This window comes from Hyaena hyaena, unplaced genomic scaffold, assembly GCF_003009895.1.
Source record: "Hyaena hyaena isolate Hyena2069 unplaced genomic scaffold, ASM300989v1 scaffold_331, whole genome shotgun sequence".
Classification (NCBI taxonomy): Eukaryota; Metazoa; Chordata; class Mammalia; order Carnivora; family Hyaenidae; genus Hyaena; species Hyaena hyaena.
The window spans coordinates 163644-189106 of NW_024080965.1; the positions used below are offsets into that span (position 1 = coordinate 163644).

At 51.2% G+C, this 25463-nt stretch overlaps 2 protein-coding genes across 9 annotated transcripts; one reads left to right on the top strand and one right to left on the bottom strand.

Annotated features, from left to right (window-relative positions):
• Window positions 1-379: 379 nt before the first annotated feature.
• DPCD (deleted in primary ciliary dyskinesia homolog (mouse)) lies at window positions 380-21448 on the bottom strand. 4 transcript variants are annotated; one of them, XM_039249272.1, is made up of 6 exons: window positions 21428-21448; window positions 12916-12996; window positions 8161-8285; window positions 7693-7826; window positions 1088-1190; window positions 380-684 (listed from the first exon to the last, which is right to left on the bottom strand). In XM_039249272.1, the coding sequence occupies exons 2-6, from the start codon at window positions 12953-12955 to the stop codon at window positions 580-582; spliced, it is 507 nt and encodes a 168-aa protein (XP_039105203.1). In that variant the 5' UTR covers window positions 12956-12996; window positions 21428-21448; the 3' UTR covers window positions 380-579. The 4 variants fall into 4 exon arrangements, with proteins under 4 accessions (XP_039105203.1, XP_039105199.1, XP_039105202.1 ...); XM_039249268.1 differs by lacking the exon at window positions 21428-21448 and adding an exon at window positions 17051-17155; XM_039249271.1 differs by lacking the exon at window positions 21428-21448 and adding an exon at window positions 16909-17006.
• POLL (DNA polymerase lambda) lies at window positions 17228-25235 on the top strand. Of its 5 annotated transcripts, XM_039249265.1 has the most exons (10): window positions 17249-17282; window positions 17645-17738; window positions 18081-18242; window positions 18729-19023; window positions 19209-19368; window positions 19731-20048; window positions 20811-20984; window positions 21542-21670; window positions 23745-23913; window positions 24358-25235. In XM_039249265.1, the coding sequence occupies exons 3-10, from the start codon at window positions 18131-18133 to the stop codon at window positions 24720-24722; spliced, it is 1722 nt and encodes a 573-aa protein (XP_039105196.1). In that variant the 5' UTR covers window positions 17249-17282; window positions 17645-17738; window positions 18081-18130; the 3' UTR covers window positions 24723-25235. The 5 variants fall into 5 exon arrangements, with proteins under 5 accessions (XP_039105194.1, XP_039105196.1, XP_039105197.1 ...); XM_039249263.1 differs by lacking the exon at window positions 17645-17738 and having other exon boundaries at window positions 17228-17282; XM_039249266.1 differs by lacking the exon at window positions 17645-17738 and having other exon boundaries at window positions 17267-17282; window positions 18109-18242.
• Window positions 25236-25463: the final 228 nt, after the last annotated feature.

Consider the following 25463-nt stretch of genomic DNA (forward strand, 5'->3'; position numbering starts at 1 on the left):
TATTCCAACATACACCAACTCTTTGCAACACTACCACCCTCACTCTGGCCTGTTTCCAAGGTTACTGTATTTAAAACCTTCTCCCTCACTCACCCTTACCTTAGGGAATTCATCTGGGTCACTTCTGCAAGCTATGGTAGCACAGGGTCTCTTCCAGCCCAGTGGTCCTCTGAGCCCAGCAGCGCCTGGTGGGCATCTTCCCCAACCTGTCTGTCTGCATCAACTCCGAGCTTCCCCCACCTAAGACTCATGCCGCCCTTTATGTGAAAGGCTTAGTGTTGGAGGTCCCTAAGGATAGAAAAGAAGGGGATGTCATCACCAGCACCCTTCCTGGTGACAGGAGCGTGGAGAGGTGGACAACACGGCAGTCCACCCGCAATGACTCAGAATGACTTTACTTAGGAGATAAGACCATGATATGGGGGCTAGGAGCACCCCAAGGCCCAGTTCTCACAGAGCCTGGATCGCTCCTGTAAGGAGCTTTCTTACACCAGAAAGGCCCAAGCCTCAGTCTCATGGGGCAACAGGAAGAGCCTCACCCCCTCCACACTGCCGGAGGTGTAGGCTCGGGGGTCACTGCTACTGGGTCTTACAGTCCCCATCACTGCTGTGGGCCGTCTTCACTTTCTTTAGCTCCTTCTGAAGCTCTGCCTCGGCTGCCAGGATCTCCTTTGGCTTCTGGTACTGTGGGCGGAACCAGGAAGAGGACTTAATTCAGTCACATCCCCCCCTTGGGGTGGGGGGACCTCCTCTGATGCCTTTATTTGAAAATGAGGAAACTGATAGCTATAGAGTTGAATGATTTGTTCAAGGTCACGTGACTGGATAGGAGCCTACCACCCAAACCCCACCCAGTCCTGTGATATCCACCCCTCCACATCACCCTCTCCTCTTCCAGCTGTGATTTACCAGCTCAGACCCTCCCTGAGCGGCCCCCCCTCCCACTGTTGAAGAAGAGGTGCCTGTTCTCTAACAAGCACACTCCAGGGTTGTGACAGAACGGGGGGCCCCTATGGGAAGGGAAGTGGGCGGGGAAAAAAGGAGCCTCTCCCTGATGCAGGGGCCAAGAGGTCTGGGCAAATCTTACAGAGATGATCAGCGTGCAGTTGGCATGAGCAAAGCTCAGCGAGGACTCATCCAGAGGTAGCTGGTGTCTGTCTAGGTCAGGAATGGAGAACTTCTTGTAGTACCTGTGAGAACACCAAGAGGTCACACGCACATCTGGCGAGGTGACCGCCAACGGGGCAGCAGGCACCTCTGGTGCAGTTTCTATACAGTTCTTCCACTGAGCCAAAGAGGAAGAAGAGAAGGCAGTTAGAACACCAGTATTTTAGAGCTTAGCGGGCCTGGACATAAAAGAATGAAGGACCTTTGGGCCAGGCCAGTGGCCAAAGAGCAGGACCCGTCATGATTCCTTGGTTAGACCAGGGATTAGCGTGGGCCCTGCTTCGGGCTCAGGACCCCCAACCACACTCAGAAGCAGCCTCCTGTGACACAGCTCAGGCAGGCCAGGCCTCCGCTGCAGCCCTAGGACATGGGAACACGTATGGTTAACAAGGGACAGAATACATCTATCTAGAGATGTTGCCCAAAGCTGGGGACCAACAGTTGCCACTCCCACGGACCTCCACTGAAAGACACGGCTACTTTTCCTCTTTTGGGGTCTGTCTCTGAAGACCCTGCTGGCCTGACTCTAGAGGGAAGTATATCCACAAGGACAATCTACGAGAACAAGTCACCGGACTCATCTCGGAAGCTGGCTCTCTGGCGCTCTGGGCTACTTTGCTGCCCCTGCGGCCCCCTCCCCCATTTTCACATACAGTCCCTATCGTCTGCAGGTGCCAGTCCAGAGATTAATGATCATTTTCAGTAAAAACAAACTGAACTGAAAAACCCAGAGAGCAACATCTAGCCCATAATGTGTACAACTGGACTTTGTTTTACAGGAAATTTGACCTTCTTTACCAAAGAGGAAACTCGGGGCTCAGAAGGGTGAAATGTCTTGCCCGGCTTCACAGCCAGTGGTCAGTGGAAACAGTAGTAAAGTTCCTCGCTCCTGCTTGGGTGCTCAGCACACCGCATCTCTAGCGACAGGCCCGTGCAGTGGAGGCCCTGGCAGTGGCATCACCGCTGCTGCAGTGGCCGTGTGGGCCGGGAAGGGCAGCGCTGCCGGCAGGGACAAACAAGGGAGGGGCCTGGAGAGGATGGGGCTTTTAATACTTCCGAGGGGCCTGGCCCTTGTGGTGACAGCTACCCTGAGTCCACTTCAAAAGCCCCGATGCCCCAGGGACTCAGAGTTGACATCAATGCGGCACTTCTGTCCTGCTCTCCTGCCCAAATCCCCGAGTTTAGCCTAGGCTCTGGGGGCTGGGGTGGGGGGAGCCCTCCTCCCAGGTCCTCTGCTCTCGCCAAGGTGCTGGGACCCATGGCAGGAAAAGAATGTTTACTTAAAGGCTGACAGTTCAAAAGGAGTGGGGGCTGGGGGATCCTAATGGCACCACAAGTTTGCTTTATTTTCCAAAGCTCTGCCCCAGGGAAAGGCGATCCATCTGCCTGCAAACTGGGGTGGAATGCTGCCTCATCCTCCCAGCCAGCCTGGGCTGAGGGCTCTTCCTGGGGCCCTTGGGCTGGCCAGCAAAGGTGGCAGACACTGATAATAGGGGGGAGTCAAAGGTTAAACAGCAGAGATTAGATGAACACAAAGGCTTGTTAGGAAGTGTTAACATCTTCCCTGCAAATATACACAAGAAACAGAACTGAGGGAGCAGCAGCCCAAGCACACGCAGGGCCTGTGTAAGGCCTTACTGTGCAGAGCGCAGGGACATCCTTCCTGCCCACCTGTCCTGTGCTGGGGGGACGGGGACAGAGGCACACTGGCAAACCTCATTGCCCCAGGCTGGGACATTGGGACTGGAAAAAGAAACCCGGGCAGCTTGGCCTCCATGGTGACAATGACAAGATCAAAGGGAACTTGAGGTGTGTGGCTTGCCTCCCCCTGTCCCACACCCACACCTTTCAGCACGAGGCCAGGGCGCCAGGGCAGAGGCAGAGAGGCTTGGAGGCTCTCTTGGTCTTGGGACCAAGATCTCTCATGGATTTAGTTTACTGGCTGAGGTTACACAACTTTCCACAAAGGCTCCTGAGGCAGGGTTCAAGGAAGTTCAGGGCATCTGCTTTCTCTCCTCAGGGAGCAGCCCACCCTGTGTCACCTCCGTTCCCTGGCCTCAGATCTGCCTCAAGAGGAATCACACTTGACTTTCTCACCAGTACCTGGACTAGAGAGGGACCCACTGTGCTTCTGGGAAAGTCAGAATGCTCAGCCTCAGGCAGCACTAGAGGAGACAGGAAACGTGTCTCAGGCATCAACTGTGCCCCAGGCCTTGAGCTGTGAGCTGGGGATTTAAGGATGAAGAAGAAAGATTTAACCTATCTCTGCCTGAAAGCTAAACCCTCACAGCGCAGTGGTTCCTGGGGTCTCGGAGGACATACAACACTCCCTGTCCCCATCTCCTATTACCATGTTCAGTCTCGGTCACACAATGAAAGGGGGCATTGGTAAATGCTTATTCTGGGCCAGACACTGCTTTGTACGCAGTGAATCCTCAAAACAACCCTCCAGGTTGGTTGCTTTTACAGAAGAGAAAACAGAGGAACGGACAGTTAGGTCTTTCTGGCCGGAGTCACAAAACTGGTACGGGGAGAAGCCCCTGTTACAAGTGATTTTTCCATGAACCTCCTGACCCTCTCTCCGCATCCTCTCCCCAAAGCAACAGACTCCCTGGGCTGGGTTCCTCACTCTGTCCAAGGATGGACGCCCCTGGGAGCCACCACCCTGCGGGCCCTCTGGGCACTCTAACAGCAGTTCTCCTTTCTGAATGTCAAAGTGTCCGAAGACACAGGGAAGCAAAGGTTCTCAGGACAGCGCCCCGTCCTGGTCTGTGGCCCTGGGCAGGCCACTTAACTTCTGGGCCCCAGTTTCTTCCTGCAAATTCCTTCCTCAAATAAAGGAGCTGAATGAACTTTTGTCACTGAACCAGATGAACTTTAAGTCCCTGTCAAACAGACCAGAACAGGCCAACTCTACCTCTCTTGACCCTGAGCTGAAAGGATGGCTCCTTCCTCTTGGCTATTTGAGAAATGACCTATGATGCCCCACCACTCTCCCACTGTATCCTCTTCCCAACTTCCAGCCCTTTCCCAACCGTTCTCCCTTGCAGGGAACTGAGAGAGGGCACAAGAGGTCAGGCCTTTAGGGAGAGACTCTGAGGAGAGGCAGAAAATAGAAGCAGGGTCTGCGGTGGACAGTCGCACGGGCCGTGCCGCACACGCATCAGGGCGCCCTGCACACGGTCATACAGGCATGGCCAGGGTGGTCCACGGAAGCCTCAGGCCAGCTCTGCCCTTAGAAAATCAGCAGGCATACCCTGCTCCTTTCTTAAACACCATGGCTCCCGGCAAACCGGTCATCTCTGCCTAAAGCGGCCCTTCCTAGAGTCACAGTGTGCACGTTCACCTACCAAGGCTGCTGTGAGTCCTACCAAAGAGAAACTTGTCTGATTCAGTTTCCAGAATTTATTTGAAAGCGGGATCCTCTTTTTCCAGTGATGCCTATGAACACCGGCCACCGTGTTAGTGTCACCAATGTCCAATCAGCCAAGTTCCAATTTCCAAAGAATTGCTGAAGACTTGCTGCCGGCTGGCCACTGTGCTGGGGGTCTGTCTGTGTATGACTGTGTCAAATTACCCAAACGATCTGTGAGGCAGGTAGGACTCTCCTATGATACATGAGGAACCCCTGCCCCAAATACTATAGATAGCACGTGGCAGAGACCAAATTTAAGCCAATCTCCCCCCCTCCCCCCACCCACCAGTGCCCTGGTTCATTAACTTATAGCTGCCAGCTTCTAGGCTGAGGCTAAGAAGCTTCTTTCTGCACAAACACCCTTATCAGGAATAGGCGGCGCCACACTGGGACCCTGGAAAAGCACTTTCTTTCTTCCTCCATTCATCCCTCTCTAATACCCGAGGCCAAGGACGTGACACACTGGAATCAATTCTTTCCAGAAAAGTGGCCAACCCAGTACTTCAGGGACAAGGCAGGTACGGACAAAGAAACTCTGGCTTTTACTAGTAACCACATTCCAGAGTATTAGACTGGGGACAGGCACAGAACCAGCAGGTGAAGGGAGAAGGCAAGCCAGAGAGAAATGCCACAGTGTGGTGGAAACTGCAGAGGTCTAGGTGGCTGTCCAGACAATCACCAACTTCCCCTTTGCAAGTCAGTTCATCATGCTGACTTGACAAACACACTGATGTAATTGTTACTCTGTAACACAGCAATAAAAATATGTATCCTGCCCAACTCCGGGTGGTGTGATGATCACAAAACAGATTTTTAAAAAATTATCTTTTTAAAAAATTATTTATTTTTGAGAGAGAGAGACAGAGATAGACATTGTGAGCGGGGGAGGAGCAGAGAGAGAGTCAGAGAATCCCAAGCAGGCTCTGAACAGTCACCGTAGAGCCCAACGAGGGGCTCAAACCCAAGAAACATGAGATCAGACCTGAGCCGAAATCAAGCTTAACTGACTGAGCCACCCAGGAGCTCCAGAAAACAGATTGTTAAAGTATCCTGAAAAAGCTGAGCTTATCCTACCCAAAAGAACAGCCACTGAGTTGTTCAATCAGTGGTAGTAAAGGTGTAAGACACATTACTCCTCCTGGTAGATGAAAATGCCACTAGACTCCAGAAAGAACCAGTTAAAGATTTAGCGACCTTTCCTATATGGGGCAGAAGGACCTGAAGAAGGCTAGGCTGAGCCAGGCAGGGCCACTGGACCAGAGGCTCAGTGTGGGCTCCAAAGTGGGCATTCACATACTTCTCGCCCCTCTGTGGGAACCCTACCCCTTGCCCCTCCAGGCCTCACCTACTCCCATCCCACCTGGCCTCACCCATCAGTTCAAAAATGCCTCCCCCCTGCCTTGAGCGCAGGAGCGGGCTTCGAGCCCTGTAGCTCCTGGCCAACAGCGCCACCTACGGCTGGATCTGTGCAGCAGATGGGGCCCAGCGGATCTGCCCGCAGATGAATTTTTTGGTGAGCTAGCTAGCCTCTCTTCTCTCACTCCCCGGTAATCACATTTCTGCCTGATATCTGTATTCTACAGTGACCTCTGGGGGACAAAAGGGAGGCAGCAGCCAGCTCCACAAACTGCTAGGCTGCAGATTCAAGTGCTATCAGAAGCACTTTTGTTCCCAGTTTGGACCCAGGGCCTCTTCCACCAGGGAATGCTTGCTGAAGCACAGAGTTTGTTTTCCTAAAGGCAATTTCTCTGTTGTCTGAAATTGCTAAATTCCACTTTAGGCACTGACTCCCGTTAATGATGAGAACAATAACGGGAACAAACTGCCTTTTATCTGAGGGCTTCAAAGTGCTTTATAAACGCAAACCCTTATTATTATGACTTTATATTTATAGACAAGGCCCACTGCAGGGGCTGCTGGCTGCATGTGGAGCAATAATCTTGAAATTAATTCATTCATCTCCACCCCTTCCCCATCCCCTTAACCCTGCCAAAGTGAGAGGGTATGCGGGTCAGAAGCGGAGGGCAGACCCGTGGCTGCGCTGGGGCAGCCTGGGAGCTTTGCTGCTTCCCCATGGGCCTCATGGACCTGAGGGAGATGGGAGCGGAAGCTGGCACCACACCACCTGAGGAGATGGACAAAGAGCTGGGTCCTCCTTATGCTTGTGAAGCTGTGAATGGACGGATGGTAGCACCTGTGGCCCAAGCTTAGCACCCATGAGGCATGTTGGGTGGGTGCACAGCTGTGGACCAGTAGCTCCTAAAACCTTCCAATTTAATGCCCCTAAATGTACTTCATGGGAATTGGTCCTATACTACAATGCCTCTGGACCAGGGCAAGACCAATTCACTACAGGGCTCTGCCCCTGTGATCACTTGGAGCTCTGGAAATCTAAACACGATCAATGCATTTCCAAGATGGTCAGCCCAGAAGCAGCCCTGCATGAATCACATCTCCCGCCTTGGCACCTTCTGTCCCCTAAACCCCACTTTTTTGCACCCCCCCCCCCCAGAATACAAAGAGAGAAACAAAGGCAAGTTGAATACCCCTTCTAAAACAGAATGCAAGAGACTTCCAAGAGGCCCAAGTACCTGCCTACTGGCTCTCAGTCCCGTGAGGGATAAGGTGTGCTGCCCCCAGACTAGGCCTTTAAAGTTCCGTAACTGCCACCTTAGATAAGTGTGCCTTCCAGGCCATGGTTCCCCAACAGTGATATCACCAGGCCAAGTGCACCAAAGATTGGGTCCAGCCAGGAGGTCAAGGTAATAATCTTACAGTAGAACCACTAAGATCACAAGTTAACAGCCAAGTGATTCCCTCATCCTCTCGTCTACTCAACCCCAGTACGTGCCAGATACTGGACCAGACATTCGTTGCTCAAATTTCCCTGCCCCGATGGAGCTGATTACATTATTTGAGCTGCTCCTGCAGAGAGGAAGTCCTTCAGCTTTCAGCACCTTCTGGGGCTTCAGTGCAGCCCTCCTTCCTCCCTCAGAGCTGGGGGGAGGCTGCTCTGCCCTCCAGGGCAGGGAGCAGTCTGAGCCCCAACCCCAGGTCCAACCCTCCCTCCATCGTGCTCATACACAAGGCAGGCTCCTGATGCCACTTACTTTTTGTTGGTGGTTCTGACAACGATGCAGTGCTCCTTCTGGTCCACACAGACACCGTAGACATCCTTAGGGTAGGGAAGGTTTCGAATCCGCCACTGGAAGCTCATCCTGGTGTCCTTGCGCATGAAGATGGGCTGCAGAAGGCAAATCCAACTTAAGGACGGCTCTTGGAGAGGGGGAGGAAGGGGTGGCTCCCTGCTGCAGAGCCTCCCCGGGGCGCACAACAGGAGACCCTGTGCTCCTCTCCACAGCTCCCCTCTGATCCTGCTACTGTGTGACATTCCAGCCCTAATCCTGGGATGACCAAGCCAAAACCCTTTGGGTATTCATTCAAGCAAACACTTCTAGAGGGCTGGGTCCAGGTGGGTACCCTGGAGATAAGGAGGTAAAGACTGGTGTTTGCCTTCAAAAGGGCTGGCAGCCCACTCCCACCCCAGCCTCCCCAAGGCACCTGACAGACAGACATACATTGGCATTGTTTTCCTTGATGAATTCAGGCCCCAGGTTCCCTGCTCCTGGGAGTGCTGGCTCTCCCACCTCAATCTGCCACTGGCCCAAGGCTCCCAGGGCACTTTTCACGCGCCACTTTCTCACTGAGGAGAGAAGGAAGCAATGGGATTATGGGGAAGGAAGGGACTGCTCTTCCCTGCTGAATCACTGACATCACATTAGATAACCGGAACAGGATAAAAGTAGGCACGACAGGCCTTTACCCCAGTTTCGTCCATCCGAGCAGGATGTCGTAGCTACTCAGGAGAGCATTTCAACATTGGATGACTTGGAAAGCCCACATCACGGGTGCCCAAACTAAACGGATTGGAACAAAACTCCAAAAGGAGCTAAGTGGAGTTAAGAATCCTCCAGGCATGATTTCAAGCAAGGGAGGGATGTGCAGGTTAAGAAAAGGGTAGCTAGCTACTGGTAACAGGGAACATGTGGATCCCAAGAAGTGTGACTGGAGATGTATTTTTCCCCTCTACACATGTGCAAAGGAAAAATTAATTACGAGGGTGAAAGCTGACAATTTGTCTCATGATTCAGAAAGTCCAAATGTAGAAATTCACTCACTTCAGGTCTACCTGGCTTAAAACAACAGCCTGGGTTGTATTTAAACAAAATTTTAGGCACATGCCATATTTTATATGCATTATTTACAGATGATCTAACAGGAAATGCTTTGGAGAGCAGGCTTACCCTTTTATAATGCAAACAATCGTCTCTATTTTACCTTGTTTTACAACCCACATGTTTACATAAGTGCCTTTTTTTCCCCCAAGTAAGGCGCATACGGTATGGAAATCATAAATGAAAATGCTAGTTTGGTGGACATTACCTGGAGCCCCCTGCCAGGATTTTCAGGAAGCCCACTCATCCATGTCATCATGGTGCGGCCCCTGAGCCCGGTCCCTGCAGGGGCGCCTTCCTGAGTTCTAATGCCGGGGCTCCTTCCCCTTCCTGCTGCACCCAGGGTCCTCGCCGGGCTGAAGTGCCACTAAAGGCGAACAGCCTTCCTGAAGCGTCATGCGGAGTTAAACAACTCAAAAGGTGCCTGGTTTTTGGCCAAAGTTGCTCCCATCCGCTCCTGTTTCTGGGCTGGGCTGGGGTGGGGCTGGGGGGGGAGGGGGGGAGACCTGCTGTCTTGATTCTCAGGATGGTTTGAGACCTTGTGAGCAGCTGTGCCAAACCCAAACCCCCTCCCTGCTCCAAGGCAGGCATGCAAGCTGAACACAAAAGTGTGCTGTAAAATTAGAATTTTCCCTTGAATATGTGCTTTTATAAGGTCTGCTGCATTCTGCAGTGTGATTTTATTACGTCTTTGGGCCAAAAATTCTCCCTAGAAACACATTTCCAAGTTTATAATGAAAATTAATAAGGAAGAGTAAAACTTGGAAATATGCTTTATAGGCAACTTTTTTTTTTCTTCACAAATACTTCTACTCTCTTAAGTGAATGGGCTGTGACCGGGAGTGTATCCAAATCTATTCATGTAATACGTCGCTTAACTGGAAGCCAGCCTTCTGGCTGTCACACCATTTTCTTTCTTTTTTTTTTAAACACCTTGGATTAAATTCTTTGCTAGAATGAAGAAGGTCTTCCTACTCATTCCGTTATGAGATAAGAGCCAATAAACATTTTTGGTGGAGTCCCTGTTATTTTCCCCATGTACATGGGCATGAATGCACGCGTGCAAATACACACTTTGTCTCGTTTTTCTTGTCCTGTCTTTGTTCCTGAACTCAAGGACAGTTCCTGCGGCAACAGAGGACTGTTTCCACCTGCTGTCACTCTGATTTGATTATATGTTAAACCCAAACTAGTGTGTGCAAGGTAGCTCCCTGGGATGCTGTCCTACCTTCCCGGCTGAGCCAGGGCCAGTCTTTGGAAAGGAGACTGTCGATGACCCTACAGGGTCTGCTGGGGAACAGATGAAGGAGGCAGTGCCTGGGGGCTTTTTCCCTAAATCAGCAGGAAGCAGGCTGATGTCCTAGACTGCTGAAAGGGAGCCCCATCTTTCAGGTGGGCTGGAAAGTGGAGGTCCTAAAGGCCTCTTTCCCCAAAGCTCCAAGCCTTGGCCCGCTTCCAATGTGGATAATTACATTCCCCTTTCCTAAATACTCCCTGCAGCTTAAACTGGATGCAGGATTCTTCTTTTCTGCCCTAAAACACTGCAACATTGCTCTGTGGCTATTAAACAGCTGCCACGTCCCATCCCTGAGGAGGCTGAAGGGAATCGAGTGGGTCATTTATAAAGCCGGTGAAGTGCTTGGGGATGAAAGTGCTCAATATCCTCCAAATGCAGCCTGGGGTGGTTAGGCTGGCGGTCAAATACCAAAGCAGATTAAGCCGGTAATCCAAATGTAATCGCTGGGGGATGGCCTGCCCTTCAGCCTCTGCCCCCCCTGACATGCTGTGTTCCTCTGGGGCTGGTTTGATGTTCCGATCATTGTTATGGGGCCCTTCAGGTTTTTCCTCTATGACTACATACAGCACGCATTGTGTGGGGTGGGAATGAATAGCATTGAGAGGGTTGAAAAAAATATGACACTACTATGCTTATTAACACCGACTGGAAGAATTCTATCCTACACAGATGCACTGCTGGCAAATTACTTTCTGGGTTTTTCTAACAGAAAACCAGTTTATCCAATTATCACATTTGTATAGTTAGCTGGAAAAATGGAAACAATTCCCATTTATGGCCATAATAACCCTGTCCATATTTTACTTCATAGAGTGCTCAAGCTGACGTTAGTTCAGGCCCTGGGATTGTTTATACTTAAAAAATGAATAATAAACAGTATTTTGCAAGGGCAGCTGGCAAAGCTGGGGTGGAGTGGCTGGAGATGGGTAAGAGAAGGGTCAGCTGTTCAAAAAGGGCCCAGTGGTTTGAATGGGGTGTTCCTGTCAGTCCATCTCTGTTCTGCTCCCAGCAGCCCCTGCTCTGATCATTCTGGGGAAAGTAAAATTTAGTAAGAAGAAAAGAAAGCAGGATTAAATATTCTCAACTGCTAATACTATGTTGTTGTGGATTAAAGCATGGGCTCTTAACCAGGCAGACTTAGGCTTAAATCCTAACTCAGAAACTAACCAGCTATAGAATTCTGAGCAAGGTGTTTAACCTCTTAGAGGCTCCGTTTTTTTCTGGTAAAAGAGGGCAACAGCGCACACCTTCTCAGGCGGCAATGAGGATGACTCAGGGAGATAGCTCACGTAAAGCACTTAGCATGGTGCCCAATAAAAGTTATGGTATTAATACCATTATTAGGTAAACTTTAGCCAAACAATGTTCTCTTATCAATCTCCATTTCTGCTTTTAAGAAAAAATGAGTTTGTAGGCCACTGTCTATTCCCCACCTGCCGAGAGAAGTGACAGGTTAACGTGGGATGCTACAGATGAAGGCACCTGAACTTGTTTTTCATTTTAACTTCATGTCCAAGCACAACTAAGAGGCCTGGGGTTATTTGTTTGCTTGATTTTATGGCCACAGCAGCTACAGCTGTTTTATTTGCTCTGAGTAGCGGAGAGAAGTGGTGCTGGGGGGCTGGGGCAGAGGAACTCCGGCTAGCCTCTGGCCTGGCAATGGTGGTGGTTAGCCCACGTGACCCCTGCTTTCATAAGCTCGCCCCTGTTAGGCATTCCAAGGCTGTCACCCCCTGGGAGCACTATAAATTACAATGCATTGTAAGGATATTACTACTGTATTGGTTTCTACCAAATCAGTGTCATATGCTAAACACATCAAGATTTTTAATAGCACCAGACTAAACCAATTGGGACTGGAGCCCAAGCAGCTAATAATAAGGAGGGATCAACACTTCACTCTGCGACTGAACATGCGCAGGACACACATTTTAAGACTGGAGACTGAGAAAATGCAAACCAGTGTAATCTGTGTTGTCGGCTCTCGACATTTATGAGCTGTCAGAAAAAGGGAAAACGAAATTCCCTTGCCAATACTACCTGTCGATCAGGCCCAGGAAGAAATTAAAGTCAAGAAAATAACCCAACCCATGATTCCATCACTGGTCTTAGCATTTCAGGTGGAACTTAATAAAGAGACCAACTCCCACTGCCGACAGCCTCGGGCCCTGGGTCAAAGCAGCAGCCACCTAGCTCTGGGAAGTCAGTTAATGCTGATGTGTGTACCTGGCACAGAGGATGGACAAATCAAATACTTCCCAGAAATCTGAGCTGGAGCCCCTATTCATGAGCCTAGTCTTAGAGGAAAAGAGTTGCAGGAATGAAAACGACAAAGCTGCAAAAGCCCCATTTCTACTCCCAACCCCTTTTGATTCAGGCATTCTCCAAGGTAAGGGTCAGATTTCACAGTGCCGCCTCTGGCGCCCTGTGTTGAGTAGCTGCTGCCTCTGATGCTTGCTTGCTCCTGGTGTGGCTTCGGAAAACAAACAAACAAAACAAGCAAAACAACTACAGTTAAAGTCTGTCCTTACCTCTTCTCACTCAGCCTACAAGGCTCACTTCCAGTTCCGCCTTCCCTGTACAGTTCTCGCCCAACAGTTTCCCTACAGGAGACTTCCGCTCTCATTTGTCTGGGGGTCAGGTGGAGTTTACTGGTCGAGCAGACACCCACTCCATCTCCGGTGTTCAGCCCTGACCTCACATCATTCTCAGGAACAAGCTTGCCTCGGGCTAGAAGTGTTTACCTGTGCTTAGATCACCCCAAGTGTTCCTAAGGGCCCACTGGGAGCCCCGTCACTTACCAAGTAGTTCGCCTGACTTCTCATCGTATTCTTCAGCCATTTCCTTTCCATCTGGGAACAAATAGTGCACCTTCCTTCTCCCTGTGCATGAAGTAGAGAGAGTCGCTTACCCACAAGCCACTTCTTACCTTGTACATCAAGGGATCAACCTGGGAAACACCAACAGCCTTGGGCATGGGCATGAGAAACCCTCCCAGAGCTACCCATGAACTCCTTGTCAACCACTGCCCACCATTAAGACGCATCTGGGGATGCATTTCCTTTCTGCGGCTTTCTCTGAACGTGCCTTTGCTCTGCTGTTCCCTCTACCAGCAAAGCTCCACCCTTCTTTTCATCTGTTGAACTCCTCACCCTTCAAAATCCAGCTCAAATGTCACTCCACTGGGAAGTCGTCAGCCACCTCAGCCAAATGCATCACTTCCTTATTTGCTTGTGCCTCCCTAGTATTTTATTCATATCCACAGTGGAGCATTTATCACATAGTATGATACTTTTTTAAAAAAGTGTCCTGCCTCCCCAGGAACAGTGCCATATTTATCTTTCTCTCCCCAGTTCCTAAAACCAAGCCTGTGAGCTCAGAATACTGAACTGAGTTTCCTGACCAAGCACTCCTTCTACCCATGTGATTGCTCTGCCTTCTACTTATCTCTAGGCCATTCCTGGCACACAGCCACATAATGTTAGTCCTTGTATGTTTTCTTCATGGCATTTACCTTGGATATGATTTACATTTGTGTGATTCTTTGATTACTGACCGTCTCTATTAGATAGGAGAGGTTTCATCCCTCTTGCCTATGGTTTCCGTACCACCAAGCAAAGTACCTGGGAATATATCAGGAGCTCAACTAAATATTAACCGAATGAATAAATGAACATTGATTCAACTCTCATTGAAAGAATGCAAGAATCCATGGGCGCCTGGGTGGCTAAGTCAGTTAAGCATCCAACTTCAGCTCAAGTCATGAGCTCGAGGTTCATGAGTTGGAGCCCGGCATCAGGGCTCTCTGCTGTCAGCAGGGAGCCCGCTTCAGATCCTCTGTCTCCTTCTCTCTCTGCCTCTCCTCCATTCACTTCTCCCTCTCTCTCAAAATAAATAAACATTAAAAAAAATAAAGAATACAAGAATCCAGGAGAATCTCCTAGCCCAACTATTCCACCTATATAATATAATCATAAGCATTTTTCTTAAGTGACTATGTAATTTTCTACGTTTTTACAAATGGGTAAGTTGATGTAAGTAGGTTCCTTAGTGAGCCTAATAACACCGGACAGGTACTCAACCTACGCTTGATGAATATGAGGCTCAGGGACCTTGAGCAGCTAAAGGAGTCATTATCTGATCTACCAAGACTTTCCCCAACTAATTCACTCCCCCGGACACAGTTCCCTGCAGTCAGTCCTAATTTGTATTCTGGGGAAACTCATCCCCAAATCTGCAGAGCCTCTTAGCATGCTCCTAGGTTATAGTGCCCTCAAGCATCTGGATGGCTCATAGAGCTGGAAAGGGTTTTCCTGTCAGGAGTGGGGTACACAGTGCTGCCTGTGAGTAGCTGAGAGTGTGGCCTGACCCTCTTGAGTCCATCTTGAGTCCAGGCAGGGTGCAGTGTTTCCTAGTGGCCGGCACTTCACAGGTTTTATTGCATTTGATTCTCATAGTAACCCGATGTGTCCCCACTGTGTGTTTCATAAATGAGGAAAATTGAGGCATAAGGGGCTTACAACTTGTGCAAGCTCAAAAAGCTGTGACACGACAAACTGACTGAAGTTCATTTGATGCCAAATTCTATGCTCTAATAACATATTAGGAAAATGTGCATAGCTTTAAATATTTGTAAGGTTGAACACTGTTCCAAGGGTTTATTGGTCATTTCTAGTGAATTACCTGTTTAGGTCTTAGCTTATTTTATTTGGGAATTCATTTTTTTTTACCGATCTGATTGAACTTATATATGGTTATATATATTAACGATGAATCATATATGTTGCAAATATTGTTTCAATTGCCTTTTAACTTTGTTTAAAGTGGAACGGGTTCTCAAACAACTGTTTAATTTTTATTATAGTCAACTATTTTTTCCTTTGTGGTTACTACCCAGGAGTTGTGCTTAGAATATCTTCCCTTACCCAAAGATTATACAATAATTATCTGTACTTTTTTGTGATGCTACCAACAAAAAACCAAAATCCTACATGATCAAATATTTGTTTAGATACTGTCCTATGACCAAATGAAGTGAAAGCAGAGACTCAAACAAGTATTTGTATACCCATGTTCATAGTAGTAGTATCACAACAGCTAAACAAGTGGAAGTGGAATGGGGGAGTTAGTTTCTGATAGGTAGAGTTTCAGCTGAAGATGAAAAAGTTCTAAAGATGGATGTACCACAATATGAATATACTTCATGCCATAGAACTGTATCCTTAAACATGGTTAAAATGGTAAGATCTATGTTATCTATTTTTTTTGAGACACACATGCACACACACCCCCCCCATGAGCGGGGGAGGGGCAGAGAGACGGAGGGAGACACAGTATCCCAAGCAGGCTCCAGGTTCTGAGCCATCAGCACAGAGCCCAACACAGGGCTTGAACCCACAAACCAGGAGATGATGACTTAAGCCGAAGTTGGACACTTAACCAACTGAGCCACCCGGGTGCCCCATATCTATTTTTTAAAATAAAACCAAAAACCACTGCTGTATGAGATAATGTCCAAAATCTTTAGCTTGGCATAGGAGATCTATCACAACATACTCCAATTTATTTAAAATCCCTCCTCATGTCCCACCATTTCTCCTCACTGCTCCTTGAGAAAAGAGCATTTATTCACCCTTGCATCCTAGTACCTAGCACCTGACAAGGTGTGGGGCGGGTTATGACTGGCTTGCATCCTAGTACCTAGCACCTGACAAGGTGTGGGGCGGGTTATGACTGGGTGAGTGCTTCAGCCTCCCTAAGTGCTTTTGTCGTTTCCCTGGTAATCCGCCATATACTCTCACATCTCCACACCTTCCTTTACAAGTGAATCATTCCTCCTGCAACAGCCGTCCCCTCTTCTCCACTTGCAAACACACATTAGTATCACCTCTTCTGTCCCGTCTTCTTTCAAAGAGATGATCATTCCCCTCTTTGTGCTCTCACAGCACTTTATAAAAGATTCCAACCTCTATTTAACACACACTCTTATTTATTTACACATCCCCCCCCCCCGCTCTAGTACACAGCTTAACACATAGTTAAAATCCTCCCTAAATGCTGAGTGAATGAACAAATGAGCAGGTGATTTTAATTTACATGCTTCCCTGATTGGCCTTTGCCCAAAAGACGTGCGCCTCTACTGGTATCCTAAAATCTACAAGAATTCAGATCTAATTCCTTCTGGCTGCCAAGTGGGTGCAGGAACGGGCTCTGCAGCACTGGGGGTTCCTACATCCGCCAATCCTAGGGTGAGAGAAAGTCAGGACTCCATACCCCCATGCCCACCTTTTCCAGGCACAGCCCTGGGGCCCTTGCTCTGTTTTCCCTATAGACCCAGGGAACATTTAGAAGTTTCACTTACAAACATACTACAGCTGAAAAGGACCTCAGGGGTAACCCATCCAGCTCATTTTACAGATGAGGAAAACGAGGCCCAAGCAAGCAAAGAGGCTGTGATTTAACTGCAGAGTGGTAACTAGATCCCAGGTCTCCCGCCTCTCCAGGACAGCAGGCTACGTTCGGCAACAGAATCCGCACTGACTGGACGGGGTTGGGGAGGGCTAGGGCTGGTCTAAGACCCTCTCGGATTTCAGCTTCCTCTTCTACAAAATGGAGTGGGAAATTAACAGCCTCTCGGACAGCTGTGGGGAGCAAATGACATAACGAATGTGAAGGGAGTTATTATTTATTAGTAACAGAATTCAGAGCTGGGCGAAGTGGGGTAGAGGAAACTAGGAGGTGTCCAGAGACGCGTGTTCCAGTCACGTCATCTCTCTGGGCCTCAGTTTCCTCACCTGCCAATGAGGGACGGCCTGTCTAGCAGCAGCGGCCTTCCAGCTCGGCAGTCCCAGGCGGAGGCCCTTCGCGGAGGTGCCAGCACGGAGGGCTGGACCCTGGGGGAAAGGACTAGGGGGCTCGTGAGGGGCCTCGAGTTACCGTCCTGCAGTAGCGCCGTCTTCTCGGCGGTCCGCAGACTCTCCAACCAACCGGTTACCGCCATCTTCCCTGCGCCTAGCCAAGCGCCCGGCCGCTGCCATGGAAACCATTCCGCCTACGGTCACTTCCGGCCGACCCGGAAGATGTTCTGGGCATTTGCTCTTCTCCACCTCCCCTCCCCCCTCGACTTCCCACCCACCACTCCCTTCGTCCGCTCTCATTGGCTGTCCTGGTAAGTGGTTTACTCCTGCCACCCGCGGGGCCTGAAGTTGACCCCACCTGGGACCGAATCGCTACGGTGGGCAGGGGTCCTTAGGTCTGGGTTTGGACCCTCCAGCTGTCCTCTGACCTCCAGGTGGGAGTCCTTGGCGCGTGCCAGCTGCGCTCGTGGCGGGTGCCCCACAGCTGCCTGTCGTCTCCACCCCCAGCTGTGAGGCGAAGAGTCCCCAAGTCTCGGAAAGGCGCCCTACACCTGCTGCCGCCTTGCCCTGTCTCCCCGCAGCTGCGGGGCTGAGCACCCCAGTGACGGGTGGCCGGCGACCGGGGCAGGTGAAGGGCGTTTTCTCCCGCCTCCCTAACACCCTGGCCTCCTAGGGTTTCCTCTGCCGGTCTGTGATGGGATAAAGAAAGATCACGTGGAGTTTAGATGCAGATTCCTCCCAGTCCTTCAACCCTCTTGGGAGCCCAGGTAAAGCTGTAGCTCCATTTCCTAGCCTGGCGTCCCCTTTTGGTAAAGCCCTTTCAAAGTGGGATGCAGCAGGGCAGACACTGCACTGAATCTTTAGAGCAAACCCTCCAAGAAATATAATTTTGTACCACTCAGAAGTTCCCTAATAGGCCCTTTCTTCCCCTTCTTCCCCCCAGTACTCTGACATTGAAAGGCTGGTGAGTGCTAGGCTAAACTGCTAAAGTTCTCTTCGGTTTGGGATGCCCCAAGGAACTGGGCTACTGCCCCCAAACCCTGGTCATGAGAGACCACCTTTATAGGCGAAGGGTTGGATAACCTCAATTCTGGGTTTCCACATGATAGTTGCCCTGATCAAACCTAAAACCTAAAGGCCAGGATCCGGCCATTCCTCAATGGACCCCAGGGGCATCTTGAAGGCATTTCCTAAGCGGAAGAAAATTCATACCGATCCATCATCAAAAGCACTTGCAAAGATTCCCAGGCAAGAAGATGGAGAAGCAGGAGGTGAGCAGACCCACCCTCAGAGCCCTCATGTACTCAAACCCTTAGGATTCCTATATTGCTCATGTCTAGACTCAGATATTAGAGCTGATTCTGCCCGCCCATGGACTGCGTGTTGGTTTGTATCTCTCTTGCACAAGCCTTGGGCCCCAGTCTTTGACAGGCCACTTGCTCTGTCTATTAATAGTAGGTGTCTATTAATACTTGTTGAAAGAATAAATGATCAAATGAAGTGATATATAGGATACCTACAATGTGCTAGACACTGTTCTAGGTTACATGAGGGAACAGGACATATCAAAATCCTTGCCCCTTATATCAAGTGATGGTCCATGGAGAAATTAACTGTATGTTTGCGGTAGAATTCCCCAGAAGGCTGGCTGTCTAAATGGAAGGAAAATGATTGTTTGGGGGCACAGGACTCTAAAGGGTTCATTCAGATCATATCTGACAGTTATGACAGTAGGCATCTGGATGTCCCTTACACAGAGTGGCTGAGCTCCCTGCGTGCCCATGTTGTGCCCAGTGGCATTGGGCAGGCCCGGGCACAGCTCTTTGAGAAGCAGATTATCCAGCATGGTGGCCAGATATGCGCTGCCCAGGCCCCAGGGGTCACTCACATTGTGGTGGATGAAGGCATGGACTGTGAGCGAGCCCTCCGCCTCCTTCGACTGCCCCAGCTGCCCCAGGGCGCCCAGCTGGTGAAGTCCACCTGGCTCAGCCTGTGCCTGCAGGAGAGAAGGCTGGTGGACACGGCAGGATTCAGAATCTATATCCCCAACAGGTGGGTTGGCCCCAGTCTTTCCTCTTGTTTTCTGGCAGCATCCGGAACTCTCTTCTCGGGTTACTAAAAATAACTTTACTGTCTTAATGGGATACATTAGGAAACCAAGATCTCAAAGTAGAGTATTAGGAGCAGAGGTAGGGCCAGACCTTTGGGGTCTTAACTTGCCGTTACCATCCCCGCAGGTACCCGGACCAACCACAGCTCAGCAAGACAGACCAAGACTTTTCTGCTCCTGGAGCCAATGGGGCTCCGCTCAGGACAGCCCTCTCTTCTCCCCCTCCTCCCACCAGGCCTGTATCTCCTCCCCAGAGGGCAGAAACAGCCCTGAGCACCCAAGCCCAGGTCAGGAGCCTCCTAGCCCTCACAGCTCCCTTCCCCTGGGAACTAGATCACAGAAACAGGGAGGGCCTGGTGGTTGTTCAGAAAGTCCTAGGCTCCTGAAAGAGGAAGGGCCTCTTTATTATGAGGCCATTTGGCTCTTCCCAGCATTCATCATGTCTGCAGTTGCCCGGGCCACATCTACCACATACCACTGGGGATTCTAGGACTGGGCACTGGGGGGAAGCCAGATGGAACGTGGCCCCTCACTTAAGGAGATTCAGGTCTGACTCATTCCTGAGTCTGGCTAGGAGGCTCAGCCCCCATCTTTGAGGAGCTCTCCTAGGGGTGTGAACTTATCATCTCCTCTCTTTCCCCACCTCAAGCCTGGCTCTGATGATGAAACCAGTGATGGGGAAGAGACCCAGGTCAGCGCAGCTGATCTGGAAGCCCTTATCAGTGGCCACTACCCCACACCCCTTGAGGGAGATGGTGAGCCCAGCCCAGCCCCTGAGGGCCTGGATAAGTGGGTCTGTGCACAGCCTTCGAGCCAGAAGATGACCAACCACAACCCCCACATCACAGAGAAGCTGGAAGTACTGGCCAAAGCCTACAGTGTTCAGGGAGACAAGTGGAGGGCCCTGGGCTATGCCAAGGCCATCAATGCCCTCAAGAGCTTCCACAAGCCTGTCACCTCCTACCAGGTACCTGGGGGCCGGCACAGGGTATGCGGGGGGATGGGGGGCCTTCTGTTTACTGGCCAGGGGTTGGTGGTGGCACCAGTCACAAGAGGGATCGGGTGGAATGCTTAAGATTTTAAGACTTGCACAAAAGAAAATGGGAGATGGATGAAAGCAGACTGACAAAATCCTGATATCAGTATAGAAGCTGCTGACAGGTACTTGGAGGATCATTATACTGTTCTCTCTATTTTGGAATCTTTTCCCACAGTAAATAGTTTTTAAAAAGTTTAGACTCTGGAGGCCAACAGACCAGAGTTTGAATTCTGGTTCCCATCATTCACCGTGTGATTCTAGGCAAGTTACTTAAACCCTTTGAGCAATGAAAAGGAACTGAGCAAGAAGAGTGAGAAACTTAGGTGTTCCCATGAGGACCAAATGAGATGCTCGCTGTCGTGCAGTAAGGCCTGCTACGCAGCAAAGCCTCAGTGAATGGCTGCTCTCACAGTTGTGAGGGTGATGGTGATCAGTATCGTCACTACTGCCTTTTCTCTACTTCCTGTGCTCACCTCCATCCCTCTGAAAACCAAGAGGCAAGTTTCCCAGCCCATTCTATCCGAACTTCTCATCTTCAGTTGTGCCCACGCTTTACACAGCCATCAGTTGCCAAGGAGCCAGGCTGGCTTTTACTCAGATTCCTGCTGAAGGAGTCTGCTAGCCTGCTGCTGGCTCTGCGCCTGCCATCTTCTCACTCTCCCTTCCTACCTCTGCCTCCTCCACCCCTAGGAGGCCTTCAGTATCCCTGGGATTGGAAAGCGGATGGCCGAAAAAATCGCAGAGATCCTGGAGAGCGGGCATCTGCGGAAGCTGGACCATATCAGTGAGAGCGTGCCTGTCTTGGAGCTCTTCTCTAACATCTGGGGAGCTGGAGCTAAGACTGCCCAGATGTGGTACCAGCAGGTCACACCGTGTCCCTGAACCCACTTCAGTTTTGGTCCTTCTCAGAGGTCCCGCCCCACAGTTCTCATACCCTGTGCTCAGATGGGAATGAACCCAGACTATCGGGAGACCGCTTTTCAAGGGGTCTAGGTCTCCTGGCTTCCAGAACTGTCCTGTAGCTTGGTAGCCTCAAGGCATTAATCTGTGGTGTAGACAGAGATAAGAAGTATGTTTCTCTGTCTCCCAGACCAACAAGGGCTCTCCTGCGAAGACCAGGACTCAAGGCTCAGTATCCAGATCAGTGGTTCCCAGTCTGGCCATGCCCAGAATCCCCCAGCATGATGCATTCATGAAGCATTATTTTAGGGTTGTGGTGGGGCTGGACTGGGGGGTGTCTCCCATGATCCCTACCTCTCTTGAGTCCCACTGATTACAGACCCAGCCACTCCTGGGGTTGGTCTTACCTCACGCCTTCCTTGGAGTTTGGGGGTGATGGTAGCCCAGTGTATGTGCTCATTCACTGCCTCTCCATTGGTCCTGGATGCTCACAGCCTCCTCATCTGGCTTCTTTTTTCCAGGGTTTCCGGACCCTAGAAGACATCCGCAGCCAGGCCTCCCTGACTACCCAGCAGACCATTGGCCTGAAGCATTATGATGACTTTCTGGAACGCATACCCAGGGAGGAAGCTGCAGAGATTGAGCAGACAGTAAGCAGGGGCCCCAGAGCAGTGAGGAGAAGCAGGCCTTGCTATAAGCTCAGGGCCTGGCTCAAAGCCAAGCACACCAGATCCCTCAGCTGGGGAGCCAGACAGAGGACGCTGTGGGACAGCAGAGGTTGGGACCAGTGAGGAAAGGGCAAGTTGAGACTGAAGCTGGAGGAGAGGGTGGCTTTGGTAGGGAAGGGCTGTAACACCAGGTCTCTGGATTAGAGTAGAGTGAACATTGGCAGAGATGCTAGAATGTCGAGACTGGGTTGACATGGGGGCTGGATTAGAGGTGGAATATGGTCAGAACTACTTGAGGATATTGGGGTTTGAACTGGGCCAGGTCGGGGTCAGAGCAGAGGTGCTTAATGTTTTTTGATTCACAAACTTTTCTGAGAACCGATGAAAACCATGGATTCTTTCTCTCCAAAATTTGTACAAATGTACAATTTTTTAAAAATCTCTTTCCAGAGGTAAGGACCTTCTGAAAGTCTCCCCAACCTGAGGCTGGTTCAGGGTGTGGGTTAGAGTTGGTGCAGAGGCACAGCACTGGTACAATTAGGTTTGAGGTTAGAGAAAAGGTAGGTTGAGTTGAGTTAAGGTGCAGCCTGGATTAAGAGTAGGGTTTTCTTAATATTGGATGCTTTTAGTTAAGATTTGTCATTGTTCTAGAAATAAGATTTGGCCAACATTAGGGTTTGGTTTACAGTTGAATTAGAGAGTAAGTTCATATAAAACCTAGATTAGAGAGGGACTAGGGTATATTTTGGATTAGATATATCGTTTGTTCAGTCAGCTTCAGGATTATGGGGTGGTTGCTGTGGGCAAGGTTTGCTGCTTTGGAGTCAGATTCTGATCAGGTAGGACTCTGTGGACACCCTGGCCCAGTTTGGTTACAATCAGCCTCTAACTCTACTCCAGGCCACCAGGCCACGGGACTATGAGGCTGGCGCGAGATGGATGCATAGACCCTTTTGTCCACCCGTCACCAGGCCTTGGGGCTAGTAATGACACTGTCACTCAGCCATGGTGTCCAGGCACGGAGAATGTCCCAGTGAGCCTCCAGCCCCTAACCCATTTGAACAGCAGTGGCTTCCCACCTGGCCTGCTCCCCCCATTTAAGGGCTCCAGCTTTAGGAGTTCTTGATGGGATTACTCATCCTAGGTCTCCTCCCATCCTCTTGGGAGGCTCAAGAAGGGACTGAGGGGATTAGCAGAGCCATGCCTGTCAGGAGAATTGAGGTGTCCTGGCTGGAGTATCCAGGGCCCCAGAAATCTCAGTGTCCTGGGGTAGAGGCATGGAGGCCATCTGCATATGAAAAGCTTCAGTGTCTCTGGGGTGGAGGCTAATGGGCTTATTCCCCTCAGTGAGGGGTGATCCTTCAGCTGACAGCCCCTTCTGTCTTGATTCCCTCTCCGCCGGGCCCCATTCCTCCAAGTAAGGGTGTGAGTACTGGCTCAGAACTGCCTCCCTCTTTGCTTTCTTTCTTTTCCTTTACTCTAGGTGCAGTTGTATTACTAGGCTCCATTTCTCCCCAGGTCTGGGCCCGGGGCACCCTGCTAGCCACCTGCTAAAGCCTCAAGCCGCAACTCACACTCTGCTTTAAGCTCCAAATCCATACCTGGGCCTGCGGAGGCCTGGCGGAGGGCTTCCGGGTGCCTGGCCCTTTGTCCTAAGCAGACAGACCCAGGCATATGGATTGGGGCAGAGGCCAAAAGAAGGTGTTTCTCTCCGCTTTTAAAGAGCTCTAGGAGGAAAGATCAGGGTCTTCCCTCAGAATCCAAGGAAACACCTCTTCGATCCCCCTTCAGGCCGCCTCTGGTGGTATGAGCATGGTTTCTTCTCTTCTGTCCTAGTGAAGCTAGAGAACTGCCATTCCCCAGGGTAGATCTCTGACATCTCCTCCTTGGGTCTTTCCCTCAGGCTTGTATGATGCATCCAGGGATTGGCTCAGGGCATAAGCTGGAAGTGTGGGCTCCTGGGTCAGGGAAGGCTCTTGTGCTGCCGAGGGGGAGGAACTCCTTGCAGGTCTTGAGGCCCACAGGTCCTCCCCACTGCCTCTCTGTTCTTTCTCAGGTCCGGGAATCAGCCCAGGCCTTCAGCCCCGGGCTGCTGTGTGTGGCATGTGGTTCTTACCGACGCGGGAAGGCAACCTGCGGTGATGTGGACGTGCTGCTCACTCACCCGGATGGCCGGTCTCACCAGGGCGTCTTCAATCGCCTCCTTGACAGCCTTCGGCAGCAAGGTAGAAACTCCATCTCTGGGCGAGCAGCTTGGCCCCGGGCAGGGCAAGGCTGGGCGACCCCCCAGGAGGGAGAGCCTCAGAGTTGCACACTCTGGGCAGGAAGCAGGGGAAGGTGGCTTCGTGAGAATGCCATCTCTTCTTGTGGCCAGAGCCAGTTCAGGGCAGAGATGAAACAGTCCACCACCCCTCTGCTCAGTAATGGGTGCTCAGTACTGCCTGCAGGTCAACTGTTTGATCTCACCTTTCTGTGACACCGCAGGGGACATGGGGAGGAATGATCATGCATGTTTTAAGGAGGCAGGCCCAGAGGGGGCAAGGTCGCCCAGCAGAGAAATCCGTGAGCTGGGAATGGAGGTGCCAGGGGTGAACGGGAGAGACCCGGGAGGACGGGGCAGCCCGAGCCTGGCTCCCTGCCCTCCCAGCAGCCTTCCCGTGTTGCGCCAGGGTTCCTGACGGATGACCTGGTGAGCCAGGAGGAGAACGGCCAGCAGCAGAAGTACCTGGGCGTGTGCCAGCTCCCCGGGCCGGGGCGGCGGCACCGACGGCTGGACATCATCGTCGTGCCCTACAGCGAGTTTGCCTGCGCCCTGCTCTACTTCACTGGCTCTGCCCACTTCAACCGCTCCATGCGGGCTCTGGCCAAAACCAAGGGCATGAGCTTGTCAGAGCATGCCCTCAGCACCGCTGTGGTCCGGGACAGCCGAGGCCTCAAGGCGGGGCCTGGCCGAGTGCTACCCACCCCCACGGAGAAGGATGTCTTCAGGCTCTTAGGCCTACCCTACCGAGAGCCAGCTGAGCGGGACTGGTGACCCGTGGCTGCCCCACCTGGCTGTCTGGTGCTTGGCTCCAGCCTTGGCGGGCTGAACCTCACTACTTCAACAGCCTGGGCCGGAGGGAAAAGGCCAGCCCGGCTCCCAGGCTCTGTCCGGCCCTCTCCTGCTAGCCTTCTGCCTCACTGCTGCCGCTGGTAGAGTTCTGGACACTGCTCCCTGTGCCTCATTTTAAGCAAGAACAGCTGCTTGTGTAAAGCCAGTTTCCAGTGCTGAAGCCTCCGCCCCCACTCCCCCCCTGCCCAATTCTCTGCCCAAGGAGGGTCTCGCTGCTGGGGGCAGGATGGGGGCTGCAGGGGAGAGGCAAGCAGCTGTAGCTGAGCGTCACCTCAGACCCTTTGGAGCAAGAGAATGAGACATTCCACATGTCCTCCCTCCACCCAGCCCGTTTCCTGTGCAGCTGGAAGTGTGGGGCCGGGGCCACCCAGGCTTGGGGAGGGTAGCATTTGAAGGCCCAGAGGCCCAGTAAAAGTGTACTTGACATTCAGCCTGCCTGGTGTCTGTGAACTGCTGCAGTCTCTGCCTGCCTTCTTTGACCCAGGTGGGGATGGAGATGGTTGCCAAATGGGAGCCCAGAAAGGCAAGTTAACTGCTCTCTGGAAGGGCTGACTTAAGTCCGCCCCTGAGCTCAGAAGGGGGCAGAGGTGGATGGGTAAAAGGGAGAGTTCTAGAGTCAGGCATCAGGAGTGCCTTTCTCCCCATTAGCATCTCTTGTGGGCC

Excerpts from the sequence above, each read along its gene's own strand:
- POLL (XM_039249263.1), top strand. The coding sequence starts at position 18,131 with ATGGACCCCAGGGGCATCTTGAAGGCATTTCCTAAGCGGAAGAAAATT. Across the intron at positions 20,049-20,810 it reads AGCCTGTCACCTCCTACCAG|GAGGCCTTCAGTATCCCTGG; the intron begins GTACCTGGGGGC and ends CTCCACCCCTAG. Across the intron at positions 20,985-21,541 it reads CCCAGATGTGGTACCAGCAG|GGTTTCCGGACCCTAGAAGA; the intron begins GTCACACCGTGT and ends TCTTTTTTCCAG.
- DPCD (XM_039249268.1), bottom strand. The coding sequence starts at position 17,114 with ATGGCGGTAACCGGTTGGTTGGAGAGTCTGCGGACCGCCGAGAAGACG. Across the intron at positions 12,997-17,050 it reads GACGGCGCTACTGCAGGACG|GGAGAAGGAAGGTGCACTAT; the intron begins GTAACTCGAGGC and ends CTTCATGCACAG. Across the intron at positions 1,191-7,692 it reads GTCAGAACCACCAACAAAAA|GTACTACAAGAAGTTCTCCA; the intron begins GTAAGTGGCATC and ends GTGTTCTCACAG.